Source organism: Cololabis saira, chromosome 14, assembly GCF_033807715.1.
Source record: "Cololabis saira isolate AMF1-May2022 chromosome 14, fColSai1.1, whole genome shotgun sequence".
In the NCBI taxonomy this organism is placed as follows: domain Eukaryota; kingdom Metazoa; phylum Chordata; class Actinopteri; order Beloniformes; family Belonidae; genus Cololabis; species Cololabis saira.
This window is the reverse complement of record NC_084600.1, coordinates 45,860,768-45,879,517: the sequence shown is the minus strand read 5'-3', so window position 1 is coordinate 45,879,517 and position 18,750 is coordinate 45,860,768. Positions and strand designations below refer to the sequence as shown.

At 43.4% G+C, this 18,750-nt stretch overlaps 1 protein-coding gene across 1 annotated transcript in view; it reads left to right on the top strand.

The window, feature by feature from the left end:
- The window catches only part of sptbn4a (spectrin, beta, non-erythrocytic 4a), a 63,457-nt gene that overhangs the window by 25,190 nt on the left and 19,517 nt on the right, over positions 1-18,750 (top strand). Inside the window, exons 4-15 of the mRNA XM_061740656.1 lie at positions 3,890-3,979; positions 4,064-4,342; positions 5,277-5,407; positions 5,532-5,736; positions 7,525-7,770; positions 7,920-8,054; positions 11,004-11,245; positions 14,258-14,396; positions 14,509-14,593; positions 15,653-15,888; positions 16,117-17,498; positions 17,609-17,669. Of these exons, the coding sequence (XP_061596640.1) occupies positions 3,890-3,979; positions 4,064-4,342; positions 5,277-5,407; positions 5,532-5,736; positions 7,525-7,770; positions 7,920-8,054; positions 11,004-11,245; positions 14,258-14,396; positions 14,509-14,593; positions 15,653-15,888; positions 16,117-17,498; positions 17,609-17,669 (3,231 nt within the window). The remainder of the gene's footprint in view (positions 1-3,889; positions 3,980-4,063; positions 4,343-5,276; positions 5,408-5,531; positions 5,737-7,524; positions 7,771-7,919; positions 8,055-11,003; positions 11,246-14,257; positions 14,397-14,508; positions 14,594-15,652; positions 15,889-16,116; positions 17,499-17,608; positions 17,670-18,750) is intronic.

Here is an 18,750-nt window from a genome sequence, read left to right as displayed (position 1 = left end):
GGTTTCTGTCGGGGGTGATCAGGTTTCTGTCGGGGTGATCAGGTTTCTGTCGGGGTGATCAGGTTTCTGTCGGGGTGATCAGGTTTCTGTCGGGGCGATCAGGTTTCTGCCGGGGCGATCAGGTTTCTGCCGGGTTCTTCAGTGTGGGAGAGCTTCGTTTCGGCTCGGCTCCACCATGCGGCTCGGTTCCTCGGCTCTCTCTCTCCTGGTCCTACTTTGGAAAGAAAAGACAGTCTTGCAGCAACAGCCGGGGCGATCTGTCCGGATCTACGGAGCCTCTTGACGCGGCCTCCAGGTGCGGGACGGTCCACTAATCAGGGCCGCTCCCGTTTCATCACCGAGGCACAGGCTCACGGACGCGGGAGGATCTAACTCTCGGGCTGATGTGGACGCGCTGCCGGAGGGTCGGACCCTCCTGGGAAAAGAACTAAACAGAGAAAGAGTTAGGAGGAGCGGGAGAGAGCCGAGAGCTCTGCAGCGCTCCGGGCCGCTCCGGATCCCCAGGCCAGTCCCGATGCGGGTGCGCCCCCGACCGGGGAGGGGAGGAGACGTGATCCCGATGGACTTTTGGCAAGAAGCTAGAGGGGACGACCTGATCCAATCTTCATTGGAGCAGGTCGTCTGCTCTTGGCTCTTGGGTTGAGGAAGAGAGAGAGTTGGGGGAGACACACAGATTCTGTCCTCCGCGGGTTCGCGTGACGTAATAAGCGCCAGGCCAGTGATTGGACTCGTGCCGCTTCAGGCGCCGCCCCCAAGGCACACCCGGGACACCGCCTGTTCCAACTCCTCCCCTCTGGACGGCGCTACAGAGCTCTGTAGACCAGGACCAGGACCAGGACCAGGATCAGGATCAGGACCAGGACCAGGACCAGGACCAGGACCAGACCCCTCACACCCAGGACCAGGACCAGGACCAGGTCTACAGAGCTCTGTGCGCCAGAACCTCCAGACACAGGGACAGTTTCTTCCCCCGAGCGGTTGCTCTGATGAATCTCACAAATAATAGTCTCAGAGTAACCAATCACGTGCATAAACCATCTAGCACGTTCCTTGACGACCATGTCTGCCTCACTCAGCTGCCCCTCACTGTGTATTCTTTGTATAATTTGTATAATCTTTTTGTATTTTTTTTGGATAATTGCCCTGTAAAATTGTAAATAGTTTATGTTTATTTTTATTCAGAACTGTCCCTTTTTCTTTTCTCCTCAACCTGCTGCACCTTAAATGTTTATACTGTTTATTCTGTATTATAGAAATTCCACATTATTGTTTATTTTATTTCATCACCAAAGAGCGAAACTACCAGAGTCAAATTCCTTGTTGGACAATGTTCGAACCTGGGGTCCGTTTCACAAAGCAGGTTTAGTGAAAACTCTGAGTCTGTTAACCCTGAAATGAGGGAAACTCTGGGTTTTCCGTTTCACAAAGGGAGGTAACTCAAACCAGAGAAAGAGGAGTAACTCTAGCCTGTTTCACAAAGAGAGGTAACTTAAGCTCTCGGTCAGTTACCGTAGTAACAGACGCTCTGAACCTAACCTGGTCAGTTACCGTAGTAACAGACTCTCTGAATCTAACCTGGTCAGTTACCGTAGTAACAGACTCTCTGAACCTAACCTGGTCAGTTACCGTAGTAACAGACTCTCTGAACCTAACCTGGTCAGTTACCGTAGTAACAGACTCTCTGAACCTGGTCAGTTACCGTAGTAACAGACTCTCTGAATCTAACCTGGTCAGTTACCGTAGTAACAGACTCTCTGAATCTAACCTGGTCAGTTACCGTAGTAACAGACTCTCTGAACCTAACCTGGTCAGTTACCGTAGTAACAGACTCTCTGAACCTAACCTGGTCAGTTACCGTAGTAACAGACTCTCTGAACCTGGTCAGTTACCGTAGTAACAGACTCTCTGAATCTAACCTGGTCAGTTACCGTAGTAACAGACGCTCTGAACCTAACCTGGTCAGTTACCGTAGTAACAGACTCTCTGAATCTAACCTGGTCAGTTACCGTAGTAACAGACTCTCTGAACCTAACCTGGTCAGTTACCGTAGTAACAGACTCTCTGAACCTAACCTGGTCAGTTACCGTAGTAACAGACGCTCTGAACCTAACCTGGTCGGGACCAGGTTTATATCGTGAAACCTGGAGTTTCTCTGCGTCTCCGCCTCTTTCAGAGCCACACGCACATTTGATTTCCTCATTCATTCAGTCAGCAGGCGAGTTTTGGCGAAGTTCTGCCGTCTGTCATTAAAAACAGAGTCAGTATATATATTAGAAGTCCATTGTCACAAACACGGCATGTCCTTTTGATGAAGACACAATTGATGAAGGTGCAGAATTAATGCGCAGAGAATTAAATATTCGTCGGGAGATGGTTATCAGACCACGTAATACATGTACATTATACATAGTCTCATTACAGGCAAAGCAATATATGTTAATCCTTTATTTGTTATAATTTTGATGATTGAATTGTTTAATGATTTCATAATATATTCTAATTTTTTGAGATTTTTTATTTGGGGTTTTCATAAACTGTGAGCCATAATCTCAAAATTATAACAAATAAAGGCTTGAAATATCTCACTTTGCATGTAATGGGAAATAATATTTGTTTCACCTTAAGTTGAATTTACTACGAATGAAGTTTTGCAATATATTCAAATGTTCCGACATCCACCGGTATATTATTACATGAATAAATAAGAGCATAATACAGGGGTCTCCAACTCCGGTGCTGGATCCACCTATCCAGCATGTTTTAGGTGTCTCCCTGCATGAACACACCTGATTCTAATCAATGGTCGTCATTAACTTGTCATCAAGGTCCGGACAGTTCTGTTGCGGACACAGCTCCTTGTATCATGGTGTGCTGAAGCAGGGAAAGATCTAAAACATGCTGGATAGGTGCTCTCCAGGACCAGGGTTGGAGAACCCTGGCATAATATGTGTCTGTATTGGTTCAATACTGAACGCAACTTTCAATTCCCAATTACGGAACAATTCCGTATTTCAAGGGACGGGTGGCAAGCCTAAATAAACCTGTCCCAGCCATCAAGGGGTTCCACAGGATTGCAGGTGAATGATGTAGAGATCTGTTACAGTAAATTAATCTTATATTATATTCTGTGCTGCGGTGTTACTCTTTTTTCGAAAAACATGTTCAAATTCGCTGTATGCGCGCATTAAAATCTCTAATTCCATTCGGGTGAAAAGGGACACGGCGTGAAGTATGTGGATCTTCAGATGCAAACTAACGTTTCCTCAAAGGGATTTTGTAAATTGAAATGATAAATAAAGTTTAAAATAAAAAAAATAAAAAGTATGTCGCTCTTCTGTTGTCGCCGGTTGCCATGGTGAATCCTTGTATCAGCGCTCTACTGATGATGGCTTTTTATTTCCCTCACGCACGAGCTTAACTCCAGGTGAAACTACTTAGATTTGAGTAAATTACCTCAAATCTGCTGTTCTGGAACCGAAAACTCAGAGTTTCCGATCTCAGAGTAGATCAACTAAGAGTTCAGGATTAGACTCAGAGTTTGTTGAACCTGCTTTGTGAAACGGACCCCTGGCCAATAAAGATGATTCTGATTCTGATTCTGATTCTGATAAGCATTCATAAGTTCAGAGTTCACATGAGCACATGACGGTAGTCCAACATCAGCTTCCTATGTTTCATTTGAAAAATGTTCTCTGTCATCTACAGAACATTTGCCTTAGTTAGAGTTGCATTATGATTCTAAGATTGGATGATGCTCGTATATTCAGAATAAAGAAAATTACGACACTCTTCTCTTTGCTACTTTGCTTCCATGTTTATCCTGCATATAAAGCCCTTAAAAGTGCAAACTAAAAAAATGTAATGACTTGCTTGTTCTTGCCTTTTATAGCTGTGGATCCAGGAGAGACTTCCATTCGCCTCCTGCAAGGATTATGGGAATAACCTCCACAGTGTTCACCAGAATGCCAAAAGGAACCAGGTAAGTGTTATGAAAGGCATTTGGTCATGGCATAATCAGGATCTCCTCCTGAGTCTTTCTCCTCGTCTCTGATTGGTTCTCCAGGCTCTCCAGAGAGAGCTGACGGGGCGGCGGGCGCGGATCGAGGAGGTCCTGGACCGGGCAGGGATCATCGCGTCATTAAAGACTCCTGAAGTGGACTTTGTGCGCGAGGGTGCGGGACACGTCCGGCAGCTGTGGGAGGTTCTGCAGCTGGAGACTGAACGGAGGGCCGTGATGTTGGACGCTGCTCTGCAAGCTCAGCAGTATTACAGCGACGGAACCAAGGTGGAGTCCTGGCTGTCGGGACAGAAACTGCAGGTCGCCAGTGAAGAAAAAGGCTCAGTATGTGACATTTAATGACATATATGTGGATCAATTCAATTTGATTTGTATAGCGTCTAATACAACAGATGTCTCTAGACGCTTTCCAGAGATCCAGAACATGAACATGAACATAAACCCCCGAGCAATTATTACATAAACAATGGCAGGTAAAAACTCCCATAGTGGGAGAAAAACCTTAAGCCAAACAGTGGCAAGAAAAACTCCCCTTTAGGAGGGAAGAAACCTTGAGCAGGACCTGGACCTGGACCTGGACCTGGACCTGGACCTGGACCTGGACCTGGACCTGGACCTGGACCAGGACCTGGACCTGGACCTGGACCTGGACCAGGACCTGGACCTGGACCTGGACCAGGACCAGGACCTGGACCTGGACCAGGAACAGGGCCGCAGGCAGGTGGAAACAGCAGCAGAATTACCAGAGGGGGGGGATGGGGGGGTACCGGGACCGCAGGCCAGAACGCAGCTCCCGAGGCTCCGGCCTGCAAACATGCACAAAAGAGAAAAAAGGGGGGCCGGCACAAGAAACTACAGGAACGATGGACGAAAATGATAGCTATGAGATATTTATAATAAATAAAAATGGAAATGGAGAAGAGAGGCAGGGAAAAGGAGAGGAGAAGAAGGATGAGAGGCACCGCCCAGCGGATCATGTCGGTGCCCCCCTGCAGCATAAGCCTATAGCAGCATATCTACCACCAAGCTATATTTGAGACTAACTATTATAGTCTTGTTCTATAGCTGCAACTATGACTACTGACTCTAACACACTAGAGTTTACACTACCTAGAGATTTACCAACACCAGCTAGAGGTTTACTAAACACTAACTATAGGCTATATCACCCTAACCCTAACCTAGAGATACTCATACCTAGGATCACAGCGAATGTGGTAGTACATCTGTGTCTTGACATTATCATGACACCTTTCAGGATGAAGCTAGCACCCTTCAGCTGCTGAAGACCCACCTGGCTCTGGAGCAAACCGTGGAAACATATGCAGAGACGGTGGGCATGTTATCCCAGCAATGCCAGCGACTTCTGGAACTGGGACACCCGGAGAGGTGGGACCCCCGCCGATGGAAAACAGTTGATTTTTGCATATTGCAAAAACTGTACAGGCTGATGAACATATGCATTTACCAATAATTGTTTGCCTCTGATTTGTTTTCTATGGATTTTCAACAGTGAGCAGATTACGAAGCAGCAGTCCCACATAGACCGGCTGTACGTGTCGCTGAAGGACATGGTGGAGCACAGAAAGACCAAGCTGGAGCAGCAGTACTGGCTTTACCAGCTCAACAAGGAGGTGGAGGAGCTGGAGAAGTGGATCACGGAGCGCGAGGCGGTGGCCAGTTCCACCGACCTGGGGCAGGACCTGGGGGACGTAACGGTTAGTACAGCATTATAGTAACATTATAGAAACACCTGGGGGACGTAACGGTTAGTACAGCATTATAGTAACATTATAGAAACACCTGGGGGACGTAACGGTTAGTACAGCATTATAGTAACATTATAGAGACGTGACGGTCAGTGGAGAATTATACTGTTAGATTTACCGCAGGAAACATTCGTGACCCACCAGCAACTGCTCGGATTATACATTATGAAAACATTATGTAACTAAGCATTAATAATGTGTTACCTAAGGGATAAATGTGTTACACTTTACAATAAGGATCCAGCAAGCCTTTACTAATGGTTAATTATGGTTAAGTAATGCTTATGAGGCAGTTAAGCATTAATAATGTGTTACCTAAGGGATAAATGTGTTACACTTTACAATAAGGATCCAGCAAGCCTTTACTAATGGTTAATTATGGTTAAGTAATGCTTATGAGGCAGTTAAGCATTAATAATGTGTTACCTAAGGGATAAATGTGTTACACTTTACAATAAGGGTCCAGAAAAATATTTACTAATGGTTAATTATGGTTAAGTAATGCTTATGAGGCAGTTAAGCATTAATAATGTGTTACCTAAGGGATACATGTGTTACACTTTACAATAAGGGTCCAGAAAAGTATTTACTAATGGTTAATTATGGTTAAGTAATGCTTATGAGGCAGTTAAGCATTAATAATGTGTTACCTAAGGGATACATGTGTTACACTTTACAATAAGGGTCCAGCAAGCCTTTACTAATGGTTAAGTAATGGTTATGAGCCACTCCTATACATTTATTAAGGTTTATGTCAGGTTACCGTTCATAAGGTCAGGTAAGCTACCTGATAACATACACAGCACCATTAGGAAATGATTACTTAAGACTCTAAATAGTTGTTTAATAATGCCCATCCAGTAAACATGTACACCATTAGTGAATGATTAGTAGATGTATTAGGTAGCTGTTACTTAATGCATATTCACTCCAAATAAACACCATTAGTAAATGATTACTAGGGACATTATTAACGTTTTACTTATGTATTAACTAATGTATTACTTAATACTAAGTAATGCATACGTAAGGATAAATAATTACATCATGTAACGTTTATTAATGCTTACTAATGTATTAATTAACTCTGAGCAGTAGGCATTACTTAACTGTTTATTAATGCATTAACTAATATGCTAATTAATGTTAAGTAATACATAATAATGGTTATTTAACTATTATTACACTGTTAATTAATGCTTAATAATGCATTAACTAACTGTTTATTAATGCATTAACTAATATGCTAATTAATGTTAAGTAATACATAATAATGGTTATTTAACTATTATTAAACTGTTAATTAATGCTTAATAATGCATTAACTAACGTTAATTAAGGGACCCTTATTGTAAAGTGTTACCCTCGTCTGTAACTCGTCTGTAACTCTTCTGTAACTCGTCTGTAACTCGGTCTGTAACTCGTCTGTAACTCGTCTGTAACTCGTCTGTAACTCGTCTGTAACTCGGTCTGTAACTCGTGTGTAACTCGTCTGTAACTCGTCTGTAACTCGGTCTGTAACTCGTCTGTAACTCGTCTGTAACTCGGTCTTTAACTCGGTCTTTAACTCGGTCTGTAACTCGTCTGTAACTCGTCTGTAACTCGTCTGTAACTCGTCTGTAACTCGTCTGTAACTCGGTCTGTAACTCGTCTGTAACTCGGTCTGTAACTCGGTCTGTAACTCGTCTGTAACTCGGTCTGTAACTCTTCTGTAACTCGTGTCGTGTTCGTCTCCAGGTGCTGCAGGACAGATTCACCAAGTTTGCCACAGAAACCAACACGGTTGGCGAGCAGCGCCTGGAGCAGGTGAACAAGATGGTGAACGAGATGATCGACTGCGGCCACTCGGACGCGGCCACCATCGCCGAGTGGAAGGACGGTCTGAACGAGTCGTGGGCCGACCTGCTGGAGCTCATGGAGACCCGCAGACAGATGCTGGCGGCTTCTCATCAGCTGCACAAGTTCTTCACCGACTGCAAGGAGGTACTGGCACAACCTCTGGATGTCACTCAGATGTACCGTGTATTTCTTATTATTGCAGTGATTATCATCGTGATTTCCGAAGCAGCCTGGTCACGATCCGTGGCTTCTATTTTTAACGGTTCTGACAGCGCTGTGTTACTGTGTCGTAGGTCTTGGCTCAGATTGCAGGGAAGATCAAGCAGCTGCCAGAGGTTCGAGCCTGCCAAGCCAACATCACCAACCCCGCCACCCTGCAGAGACTCATGCACTCCTTTGAGCATGCCCTTCAGCTGCTGGTGGCTCAGGCAAGTGATCGCACTTCTGTCTGTCCTTAAACACACCTCATTCTCCTAGCTAGACCTAGCTGTCTGTCCTTAAACACACCTCATTCTCCTAGCTAGACCTAGCTGTCTAGGCCTTAAACACACCTCATTCTCATTACGGTGGGTGTTTTTGAGCATGCCCTTCAGCTGCTGGTGGCACAGGCAAGTGATCGCACTTCTGTCCTGCTGTCTGTCTGTCCTTAAACACACCTCATTCTCCTAGCTAAACCTAGCTGTCTAGGCCTTAAACACACCTCATTCTCCTAGCTAAACCTAGCTGTCTAGGCCTTAAACACACCTCATTCTCATTATGTTGGGGGTTGTCTAGGCCTTTAAACACACCTCATTCTCCTAGCTAGACCTAGCTGTCTGTCCTTAAACACACCTCATTCTCCTAGCTAGACCTAGCTGTCTGTCCTTAAACACACCTCATTCTCCTAGCTAGACCTAGCTGTCTGTCCTTAAACACACCTCATTCTCATTACGGTGGGTAATGTTGAGCATGCCCTTCAACATCTGGTTGCTCAGCCAAGTTCCTTCTGCTGGAGCATCAGTCACACCGCGGGCTAGCTGTCTAGGCCTTAAACACACCTCATTCTCATTACGGTGGGGGTTATTCAACATAAATTGTGCTGGAAGCCAGATGTTGATCATTTAAAGGCAAATGTATCTAAATCCATAGGAATATTGATCAGAACCATGACATCCTCACTCATGACTCCCTGAATATTTTATACAGCTGCTTCACCGTCCCATTCATCACTTAATGTGTGGAAATCTGGGAAAATACATACAAAACAATCACATAGCCCATTTTTATCTTACAAAAAAGAGCCATTAGAGTTATAAACAATTATACAAGATTAACAACAAGATTATCGAGAACCAACAAATACATTATTCTCAAATTCAAATGTGCTTAAATTCAGAGATTTAGTGGATTTTAAAACAGCACAATTTATGGTTAAAATCAACAATAAAACACTTCCTGACAGCATTCAGAAGCTCTTCCAGAGCAGAGTTAGAAATATGAACTAAGAGGAACATTTATGTTCAGGAAAACCAAGAACTAACGTTAAACAACGATGATCTCAGTGACAGGATTAATCTGTGGAACAGCTGAGATACAGAAATGAAAATTCAAAAGCAGCTATAAATACAAAATGATTAATACATATAAAACAAAGGTATAATACACATAGGCATGAACCTATGGACATGTGTATGCATATGTGTGTATGTATGTATATATATATATATATATATATATATATATATATATATATATATATATATATATATATATATATATATATATATATATATATATAGAGAGATATATAGAGATATATATATGTGTGTAGGCATGTGTATGTATTATTGTATTATTGCTTATATAAATACTGTACGGAATGATATTTATTAATGACATTGCACTAGTTTATAAAAGCTAACATTTCTTTTTGTGAAAAGGGTCGTCATCAGCTTAGGCTTCAGTCTACACCTTTTGGTCCTTGGTTTTTAGTTAAAATTGTGCACTATTGTGTGTTGGGGTTCAATTCAATTCAATTCAATTTTATTTATATAGCGTCTAATACAACAAAAGTTGTCTCTAGACGCTTTCCAGAGATCCAGAACATGAACATAAACATAAACCCCCGAGCAGTTATTACATAAACAATGGCAGGTAAAAACTCCCCTTTAGGAGGGAAGAAACCTTGAGCAGGACCAGGCTCATAAGGGGGGACCCTCCTGCCGAAGGCCAGAGTGGTGGGTCAGGGACGGCAGCAGCACAGCAGGCAGGTGGAAGCAGCAACGGGATGACCAGGGGTGGGGACCGCAGGCCAGCACGCAGCTCCCGAAGCTCCGGCCCAATCATCAGGTCCCAGGTTGGGGTGCAGGGTCAGGGAAGGGTTGAGAAGGGGCAGGGCCAGGGAGAGGAGTCTTGACGGACAAACCTTCTCCCCCGCCTGCCCAGGCCGTTATCCTGCCCCCTCACTCCCACACTGCAGGTTCCGGTGTCCGGCAAACGATGCTGCACCATGTACAAAAGAGAAAAAAGAGAAGGGGGGCCATCACAAGAAACTACAGGAGCGACTCTAACACACTAGAGTTTACGCTACCTAGAGATTTACCAACACCAGCTAGAGGTTTACTAAACACTAACTATTATAGTCTTGTTCTATAGCTGCAACTATGACTACTGACTCTAACACACTAGAGTTTACACTACCTAGAGATTTACCAACACCAGCTAGAGGTTTACTAAACACTAACTATAGGCTTTACTAAACAGAAAGGTTTTAAGTTTAGTTTTAAAGGTGGAGGTGGTGTCAGCCTCCTTAACCCAGATTGGAAGTTGGTTCCATAGTAATGGTGCCTGATAGCAGAACGCCCGCCCTCCAAATCTACATTTAGATACTCTAGGAACTACGAGTAAACCTGCACTCTGAGAATGGAGAGCTCTGCCAGGAACATAAGGCACTATCAAATCTTGTAAATACTGCAGAGCTAAGCTATTTTGGGCTTTATATGCAAGTAATACAATTTTAAATTGGATTCTGAATTTTACGGGTAACCAATGGAGCGACGCTAACACTGGAGAGACGTGGTCTCTCCTGCTGATTCCTGTCAGTACTCGTGCTGCTGCATTTTGGATCAGCTGGAGCCTATTCAGCAAATTACTTGGACATCCTGCTAACAACACATTACAGTAATCTAGTCTAGAAGATACAAACGCATGAACTAGTTTTTCTGCATCACTCTGCGAGAGGATTTTCCTAATTTTTGCAATATTACGGAGATGGAAAAACGCTATTTTACAAACCTGATTAACATATGGTTTAAACGACAAATCCTGATGGAAAACAACACCAAGGTTTCTGGTGCAGGTGAGACAGCTAACGAGCACTATTGTGTGTTGTGCTGCAGGTGCGACAGCTGCAGGAGAACGCCGGCCAGCTCAGGACCATCTATGCAGGTGAGAAGGCCGAGGCCATCATGGTGAAGGAACAGGAAGTGATGGAGGCCTGGAAGGAGCTGCTGAGTTCCTGTGAGGCCAGTCGTGTCCAGGTGACGTCAGTCACCGACAAGGTGCAGTTCTTCTCGGTGGTGCGGGAGAACCTCATGTGGATGGAAGGCATCATGGGCCAGATAGGATGGGACGAGCCCAGGTGAGACATTGGATACTTGTCCACCTGTGCACTTTATTTTAGGATTTTTGTGAAAAAACAAAAAAGTATGACAAGGAGTGCAAGTCTGGAAACAGCCTTCCGAGTATTAAGTATTCAATTAGAAATTAAAATATTTTCCCTGAAGACAAAATGTCATTAAGTCAAGAATTGAATTGACCTAATTTCACGACTTTTGTGACTCCATTTTTCATCTGGTGCGGTAGCTACTATTTAAGTGTAGCCATTAGCACTGTTTTCATTTTACCGAGTTAGAATTACTGGGCAACTTAAACTTTGCAACAGTTCAGCATTTGTTTCAGGATCTTTTAGTGGATTTCAGCATATCGAGGTGTGCATGAACCTACAGGGCTGCAGGATCCGTAATGACGGCACAACATGGAGATTTGTCAGGTTTAGGACAAAGATCTCTCTTTTGGAAGTTAAAGAGATGAAGAGCTTGAGCTGATTAATACATCAATCAGTCAACAATAGCTAGCACTGTTATCAAATCTTTACAACTTTAATATTATTGATTTGAAAAGACCGGCCTGCACTTGAGAAACGTTTCGATGTCAACATGAAACAAAAACTTGCAATGTCTTTTTTGTTCTCTAAATAAATCAATATATAAAGAAAATTGTTCATAATAATAGAACACCCTTCTGCGGTGATATTTTTGTCCACTAGCCATCACAGTTATGATTGTCTAGAAGGACAGAGGTTTTAAAGCCCTTACAGCCTCTCCCTCTCGTTGAGGGAGTATCATATGAGTATTTCTATCTTCAACCCTCCATATTTTTCCAGTTTCTTGTTCCTTCTTTGTTATATTGTTGTCACTTGGGATTGCCACGTCAATCACCGTTGCTCTCTTCTGGAGTTTGTCGACCACCACTATGTTCAGTCGGTTAGCCAACCTTGGACCCATGGTCTAAGTTACACAGGAAGTCCGGCATTTTGAACAGAAAATGTCATTTTTCATGAATTCTGGTCATTTCCAGGCCTCGTATTTTAAAAAACTCCTCCTAGAGATTTTATCGGATTGGCTCAAAACTTGGTTTGTACAATCTAGACACATGGCCGACGCTAAATTGCGAAGCTTTTAAGTTTTTACCAGAGGGCTTGACCGTAGTCATCCGGCGAAGTTTGAGGTCATTTTTAAGGCTCGCCATCAAACATCAATTGGCTGTAATTCAGCAATACATGATTTGATGTGGTTGAAAACGTATGTGCATGATTGTAGGCTGAACCTGAAGACATCTATGGTGGAATATTCAGGATCGGTTGTAGCGCCACCTGTTGGCACCAGGAATTGTCATGTCTTCTAGTATGCATCTGTGCTCCAAGTGAGATGAGTGTATTGATCTCAAAGTTGGTCATATAATAGGTAAGACATTGACGATGACTGACAGAGAAAACTGTAACTTTTTATCAAAGTGCGTCGCCGTTAGAGGTAGTCAAATTTTGGTGTCTCGCCATGAACATAAAAGTTGTTGTAACTTGTTCATACTTTGTCCAATTTGACCCAAAATCTGTACATTTAATCTGACTTCCATTCTGGACATGCAAGTCATACAAGCTTCCACTGCAGCCTGATCGTGCACAAGGGTGCGAGGGCCCGTTCATCGCTGCTTGCAGCTTTAATTCAATATGAAATATTCCTGTTCGATCAGTTCATTATTGGGGTTCATTACTGGATCTTTGTTTTCACTCCTAGATCGTGGTTTGACACTAATGCTTGGCCTCCTTCATGTATGAAGCGTCTTCATCATGACGGTCCAGCTCTCCACAGCCTCGTACCGTCTACTGTCGCCCAAAACACGCAGCTAAACCAAACCAAGAATGCTGTTTCAAAAAGAAAAAACTAATTAACAAAAAAACTGTTCTTTGATAACTCCCTGGGTCCTGATTTCAGTCACTGACCATCTCTAAAAAAGATGCCAAAGCTGCACCGTGAAGGCTCAATGTTGTTAGAGCAGTTTCATCAGGAAAAGTCTCAGTTAAAGTTCAGAGATCACATGTTGGCAATGAATGCAACATAATATCAAGTTAAGGTCCCATCATTTTTGTCCATTCCATTTTCATTTGTTTTTTTTGTATTAGTTATACTTTAGTTATAAATAAAAAGTAAAAAATGATTTGTGTTAAGCATTTTATATGTAATGTGTTTTTTTTCCCTTTTTTTCATGGAAGTTTACCAACAAATTTGTGCCTATATCACAAATAAAATTCACATCGACAAAATGCCCTTAATGTCTGACATTTATTCCTAAATACTTACTGAGATTAAGAATTCTATATATGCTTTTGGATCATGATTTCATGATTTTTACACGTTATTAAGCCGCTTTAAGTTTTAACTTAAACCCTAACAAACCCAGTTCACATACAATTTTTCCTTTTTCCCTAACCCTAACCCTTCTTTCCTTTCAGTTGATGAACTATCTGACATAAAGGTAAAAAGAAAATTACTACAGTAGCACTGGAAGCTCTTTATTTTTTATTCAAACTGTTATGATGAGGTTGTTGAGGACCCAAAAGCAGGAGAGCAGGAGGCAGGAGTTCACAAAAAAAGGGTTTAATTAACAAAAAAACAAAAACAAAAGCGCTGCTGGGCAGGATCAAAAAAGGGCAGAACAGAAACAGGGATCCAAGAACTAGAGGAGAACATGGAGGGAGCAAACAGTACGGACCGACAGGGAACCAAGGAATGACAAGACCAGATATACACAGGGGATAACGAGACACGACGAGACACAGGTGCAGACACAATCAGGGCAGATGGGACACGGGAGGGACAGAACTGAAACTCAAACTGGGGGAAGTGTCAAACCCTGACACAAACCATTGTATGTTGATGGGGGAGCTACAGTAATTACCAATACAAGACATCACCAATGATCACGGTTTAAGAAACAACATGCAATATAAAGTACTTTGCACCCTACAGGGGTTGGGATTCATTAATAGGTTTTAATTGCTCTAATGTAAATTAACTGACCTTACCCTCCTTAGGGATTTGACAGCTCTGGAAGGGATGATGAAACAACACCAGGAGCTGAAAGCCAAAGTCGACGGCCGCAGCAAAACCATACAGCAGTGCGCAGAACTTGGCAAGATTCTGATCGCTGCAGGCAACCCTGCATCAGAGGAGGTGGGCGAACAAACCGCACAGCTTTACTGTCACGCAAAATACACAAGACAATTCTTATAAGCAGTACTGTTACTTCAGTGTGTTCATGACTGTAACTGGTTTGTTACAACAGATAAATGAGAAGTTGGAAAGCCTCCTGACCAAGCAGAAAGACCTCGCTGAAAAATGGGACAAACACCAGGAAAGGTTACAGCGCAGTGAGTAACTCGAGTACAGCTATTGGAAACCAGTCAACACTCACGTTAAATATAAAAATGGTCTTTCCCCACTTTGTACAATTAGCTGGGAGGGAATTCATGAAAATCGTGCACTTGGTGACCAGTTTTTGATATTTGGCATGTTAGTTCTGGACATAAGGTTTTCAAAAACCACCGCCAACAAATTGTGACGGCCCCCTAGTGGCCGGTTTGCAGAAAATTCTAAATGAATCAATCAGCGAGGCGATAGAGGCAGCATTGTACATGTAGATGTTAAGTGACTTTAAATAGAAAGAAAGAAATATAAATTTTCCCTTAGAGTCCCACAATGAAGACATTATTTTTCGCACAGCTGATGTTTTTTTGTGTTATTTAATAAAATCCTATTCTTTCACTGTGACTTAGTTCTGAGGTTTTGTTCATCTTAAACCTGAATGAAGGTCACTGTTATCACCCAATGAGATTAACACTACTCTCCAATAAACATAAAATTGCATTCCTTGGGGGTGAAAATATGCGTCTAGAGCCCTAAATAATCTTTCTATGTGACTTCATTCGAGAGATATGGAGCAAACAATGACCTTGAAAATTAAATTTGACCTTCAACATGACCTTGAAATAGGAAATTGATCTCAGAATTGAATTCCTAGCACCGGAAAAGTAGAGAAAGTGACAATCTACAACAATCTAGGAGTAAGAGAAGCTGAGATTTGGTCTTTTCAGCGGGAGCCATTTTGAATGTTCTGTAAACCGGCCACTAGGGGGCGAAACAATTTGTTTGCAGTTGTTTTTGAAAACCTTATGTCCATAACTAACACCAGGCCAAATATCAAAAACCTGTCACCAAGTGCACAATCTTTATGATTTTTGACATATTCCCTGCCAGCTAAATGTACTTCTATGATTTGTAAATCATGTATGATCTTATTTTCCTTGTTTGAGCCAACTTGACACATTCCTTATGAACATTTGCAGTAAGACTGTCATCCCAGCTACATGTAAGTGCAGCAGTTTTATAGAAGCATGTTACTAACATCACGTAACATTACCACCTTTTAGAACAGGAAAGGTTCCAGTTTGCCCAGGAGACGGTGAAGGCGGAGGCCTGGCTGAAGGCCAAGGAGCCGCTGATGGCCACCATGGCCACCATGGCCCCCATGGCCACCAGGCAGCAGGACGGGCCGGCCCCGGCCCAGACCGACGAGGTTGAGCAGCTTATACTACGCCATGAGGCCTTCCGCAAGGCGGCTGTCACTTGGAAAGATCGCTTCAGCTCCCTCCGCCAGCTTTCTGCTGTAAGCTTTATCGTGGTTAAATGTTTCATCGGTTTGGTGAAGTTACAATATCATGCTGCTACAGAAAACAATGGGATATTGTGTTTGCTTTGCAGACATCTGCATTGCTATCATTTGCTTTATCATATGCTTAAATCTGCCTCATGACGTACGCTGCATGCAGTGTATGTCCACGTAGGGTTTAGTAATATGTAGTGCAATGAATTATTGGTCTGACCGTCTCTACAGATGGAGAAGAAAAAAGAGGAGGATAAAAAGACAATCCCACTCTCCAGCCGAAGGATGTTCCCATTATCTTGTCTGAATCCCAGTTTTCCCTCAACCAGTGCTACGTCTTCTTTCCTGAGGCAGACGATACAGTCTCATCTAGAACCCAAACCTTTACAGACCAGTTTGGATCTGGGTGAACCCTCCTCAACCCAGAGATTGTCCTCAACACTCGCCAGCTACAACCCTGTCCTAAACGGATCTGGCTACCACGGACTGGAACAACCGTGCGCTGCCAAGTTGGTGAACCCCTCGTACCTTGGGATGAACCAACAGGCTGCTGGAGGCGGAAGTTCCTCCGGTTTCTCTGCGTCCCAGACCGGTGGAACAGAAACCTCTACTTACCACGGATTAAATCATCAGACCGCCGGGAGTGGAGAGAGTTCTGGGTATTTTGGAGTGACTGCTGGGTGCGTGGCCGGGATGCAAAACCATCTAGGGAGTGGCAAGTTAGGGAGTTCAGGTAACATAGCTCAGCAGACGAGTGGTGGAGGAATAGCAAGCCCTGGCTTTCTGCCTCAACAAAACATGGGAAGTTCTGGATATTTAGCCCAGCCACAGAATTTGGGAAGTTCTGGATATTTAGCCCAGCCACAGAACTTGGGAAGTTCAGGATATTTGGCACAGCAGCCGAATTTAGGGAGTTCTGGATATTTGGCACAACCACCTAATATGGGAAGTTCTGGATATTTGGCACAACCACCTAATACGGGGAGTTCTGGATATTTGGCACAACCACCTAATATGGGAAGTACAGGATACCTAGCGCAGAATTACCAGAGCAGTAGCGGATTGGGAAGCTCTGGCTATCTGGTGCAAAATCACTACAGTAGTGGAAGTCTAGGCAGTTCAGGTTACTTGGCACAGAGCGGTGGAATCATGGATCCTAAGATGGCGTACGCGTGGCAACACCTGAAAGCAGACTTCATGCAGCCCAGAATCAATCACATCCACAAGGCTATCAACCCCCTCCTGGAGGCCAGCAGAGCGCAGCGGGAACAGTTCGGGGACATCCCCATGGCCGACATGACGGGCCCAGAGTCAGGACTGGAGCTCCTCCACGGCCGGCTCCAGAGGGATCCCCGCGGGAGTCGCTCCGACCCCCAGATGGACCACCTGAGGCGGGAGAGGGAGTACAAGCTGGGCAGACAGACCTCCAGCGAGCAGGAGATCCAGGCCCGGCTCAACGAGCTGCCGCTCATCGTCAGGCAGGAGCGCTACCGGCGGCGTATGGAGCGGCAGTCGTCCAGCGAACAGGAGGGCAGCAACAAGCAGAGGCTGCAGAGGCAGGACTCCAGCGATCTGGAAGGTTCTGTGAAGGACGGATCTGACAAACGCTCAGCGTATGTACATTAGTGTGACCGTCAAATGATATCGGACAAAACATTATGGTTTGCTTACTGCAAGATCCTAATTATTTCTGTGTTAATGTTTATTTCTGCTCTCCCTGTAGGGAGAAAAGATCCACTATGGCAGAAATTGTAGAACAGGTCCAGGAGAGAGAGGCAGCACATGTAAGTAAACTTACAGATTGTAAATTATCCACGGTCTGTGTGAATACTCGATTCTGATTGGCTGGCAGGTGTAGTAGCTGGGAGGGAAAATGTCAAAAAATCATAAAGATTGTGCACTTGGAGACAAGTTTTTGATATTTGGCATGGTGTTAGGTATGGACATATGGTTTTCAAACAAACTGTGTCGCCCTCTAGTGGCCGGTTTGCAGAACCTTCAAAATGGCTCCCGCCGAAAAGACCAAAGGTCAAATCTCAGCTTCTCTTAGTCCTAGATTGTTGTATATTGTCACTTTCTCTACTTTCTTGGTGCTAGGAATTCAATTCTGAGATAAATGTCCTATTTCAAGGTCATGTTGAAGGTCAAATTTAATTTTCAAGGTCATTTTTTCCACAAAAAAACTCCATATCTCTTGAATAAAGTCACATAAGTCACTATCACCGTAGTGTCAATAATCTCATTGGGTGAGAACAGTGGCTTCATTCATTCATTCATTCATTCATTCATTCATTCATTCATTCATTCATTCATTCATTCATTCATTCATTCATTCAAAAAATATATCTTCATTCATTCTTCATTCATTCATTCATTCTTCATTCATTCATTCATTCAGGTTTAAGATGAACAGAACCTCAGAACTAAGTCACAGTGAAAGAATAGGATTTTATTAAAATAACACAAAAAACATCAGCTGCGCGTATTTAAACTCACTTAACACCTACATGTACAATTCCTGCCTCTATCGCCTTATTGCTTATTGATTCATTTAGAATTTTCTGCAAACCGGCCACTAGGGGGCCGTCCCAATTTGTTAGCTGTGTTTTTTGAAAACCTTATGTCCAGAACTAACATGCCAAATATCAAAAACTTCAAGTGCACGATTTTCATGAATTCCCTCCCAGCTGTAGGTTAAAAGTGAAAACCTACACCTGGAAAACAGGTTCGGTCTAATTGCCTAGGGCTCATTTATAAAGCTTGTGTGCCACAAAACAGGGCTTGAAAGATGCGACGCACCTTCTACGCAAAGGTTGGGATTTAAAAAAAAACTAACGGAAAAATGTGCGTATCTTTACGCAAACT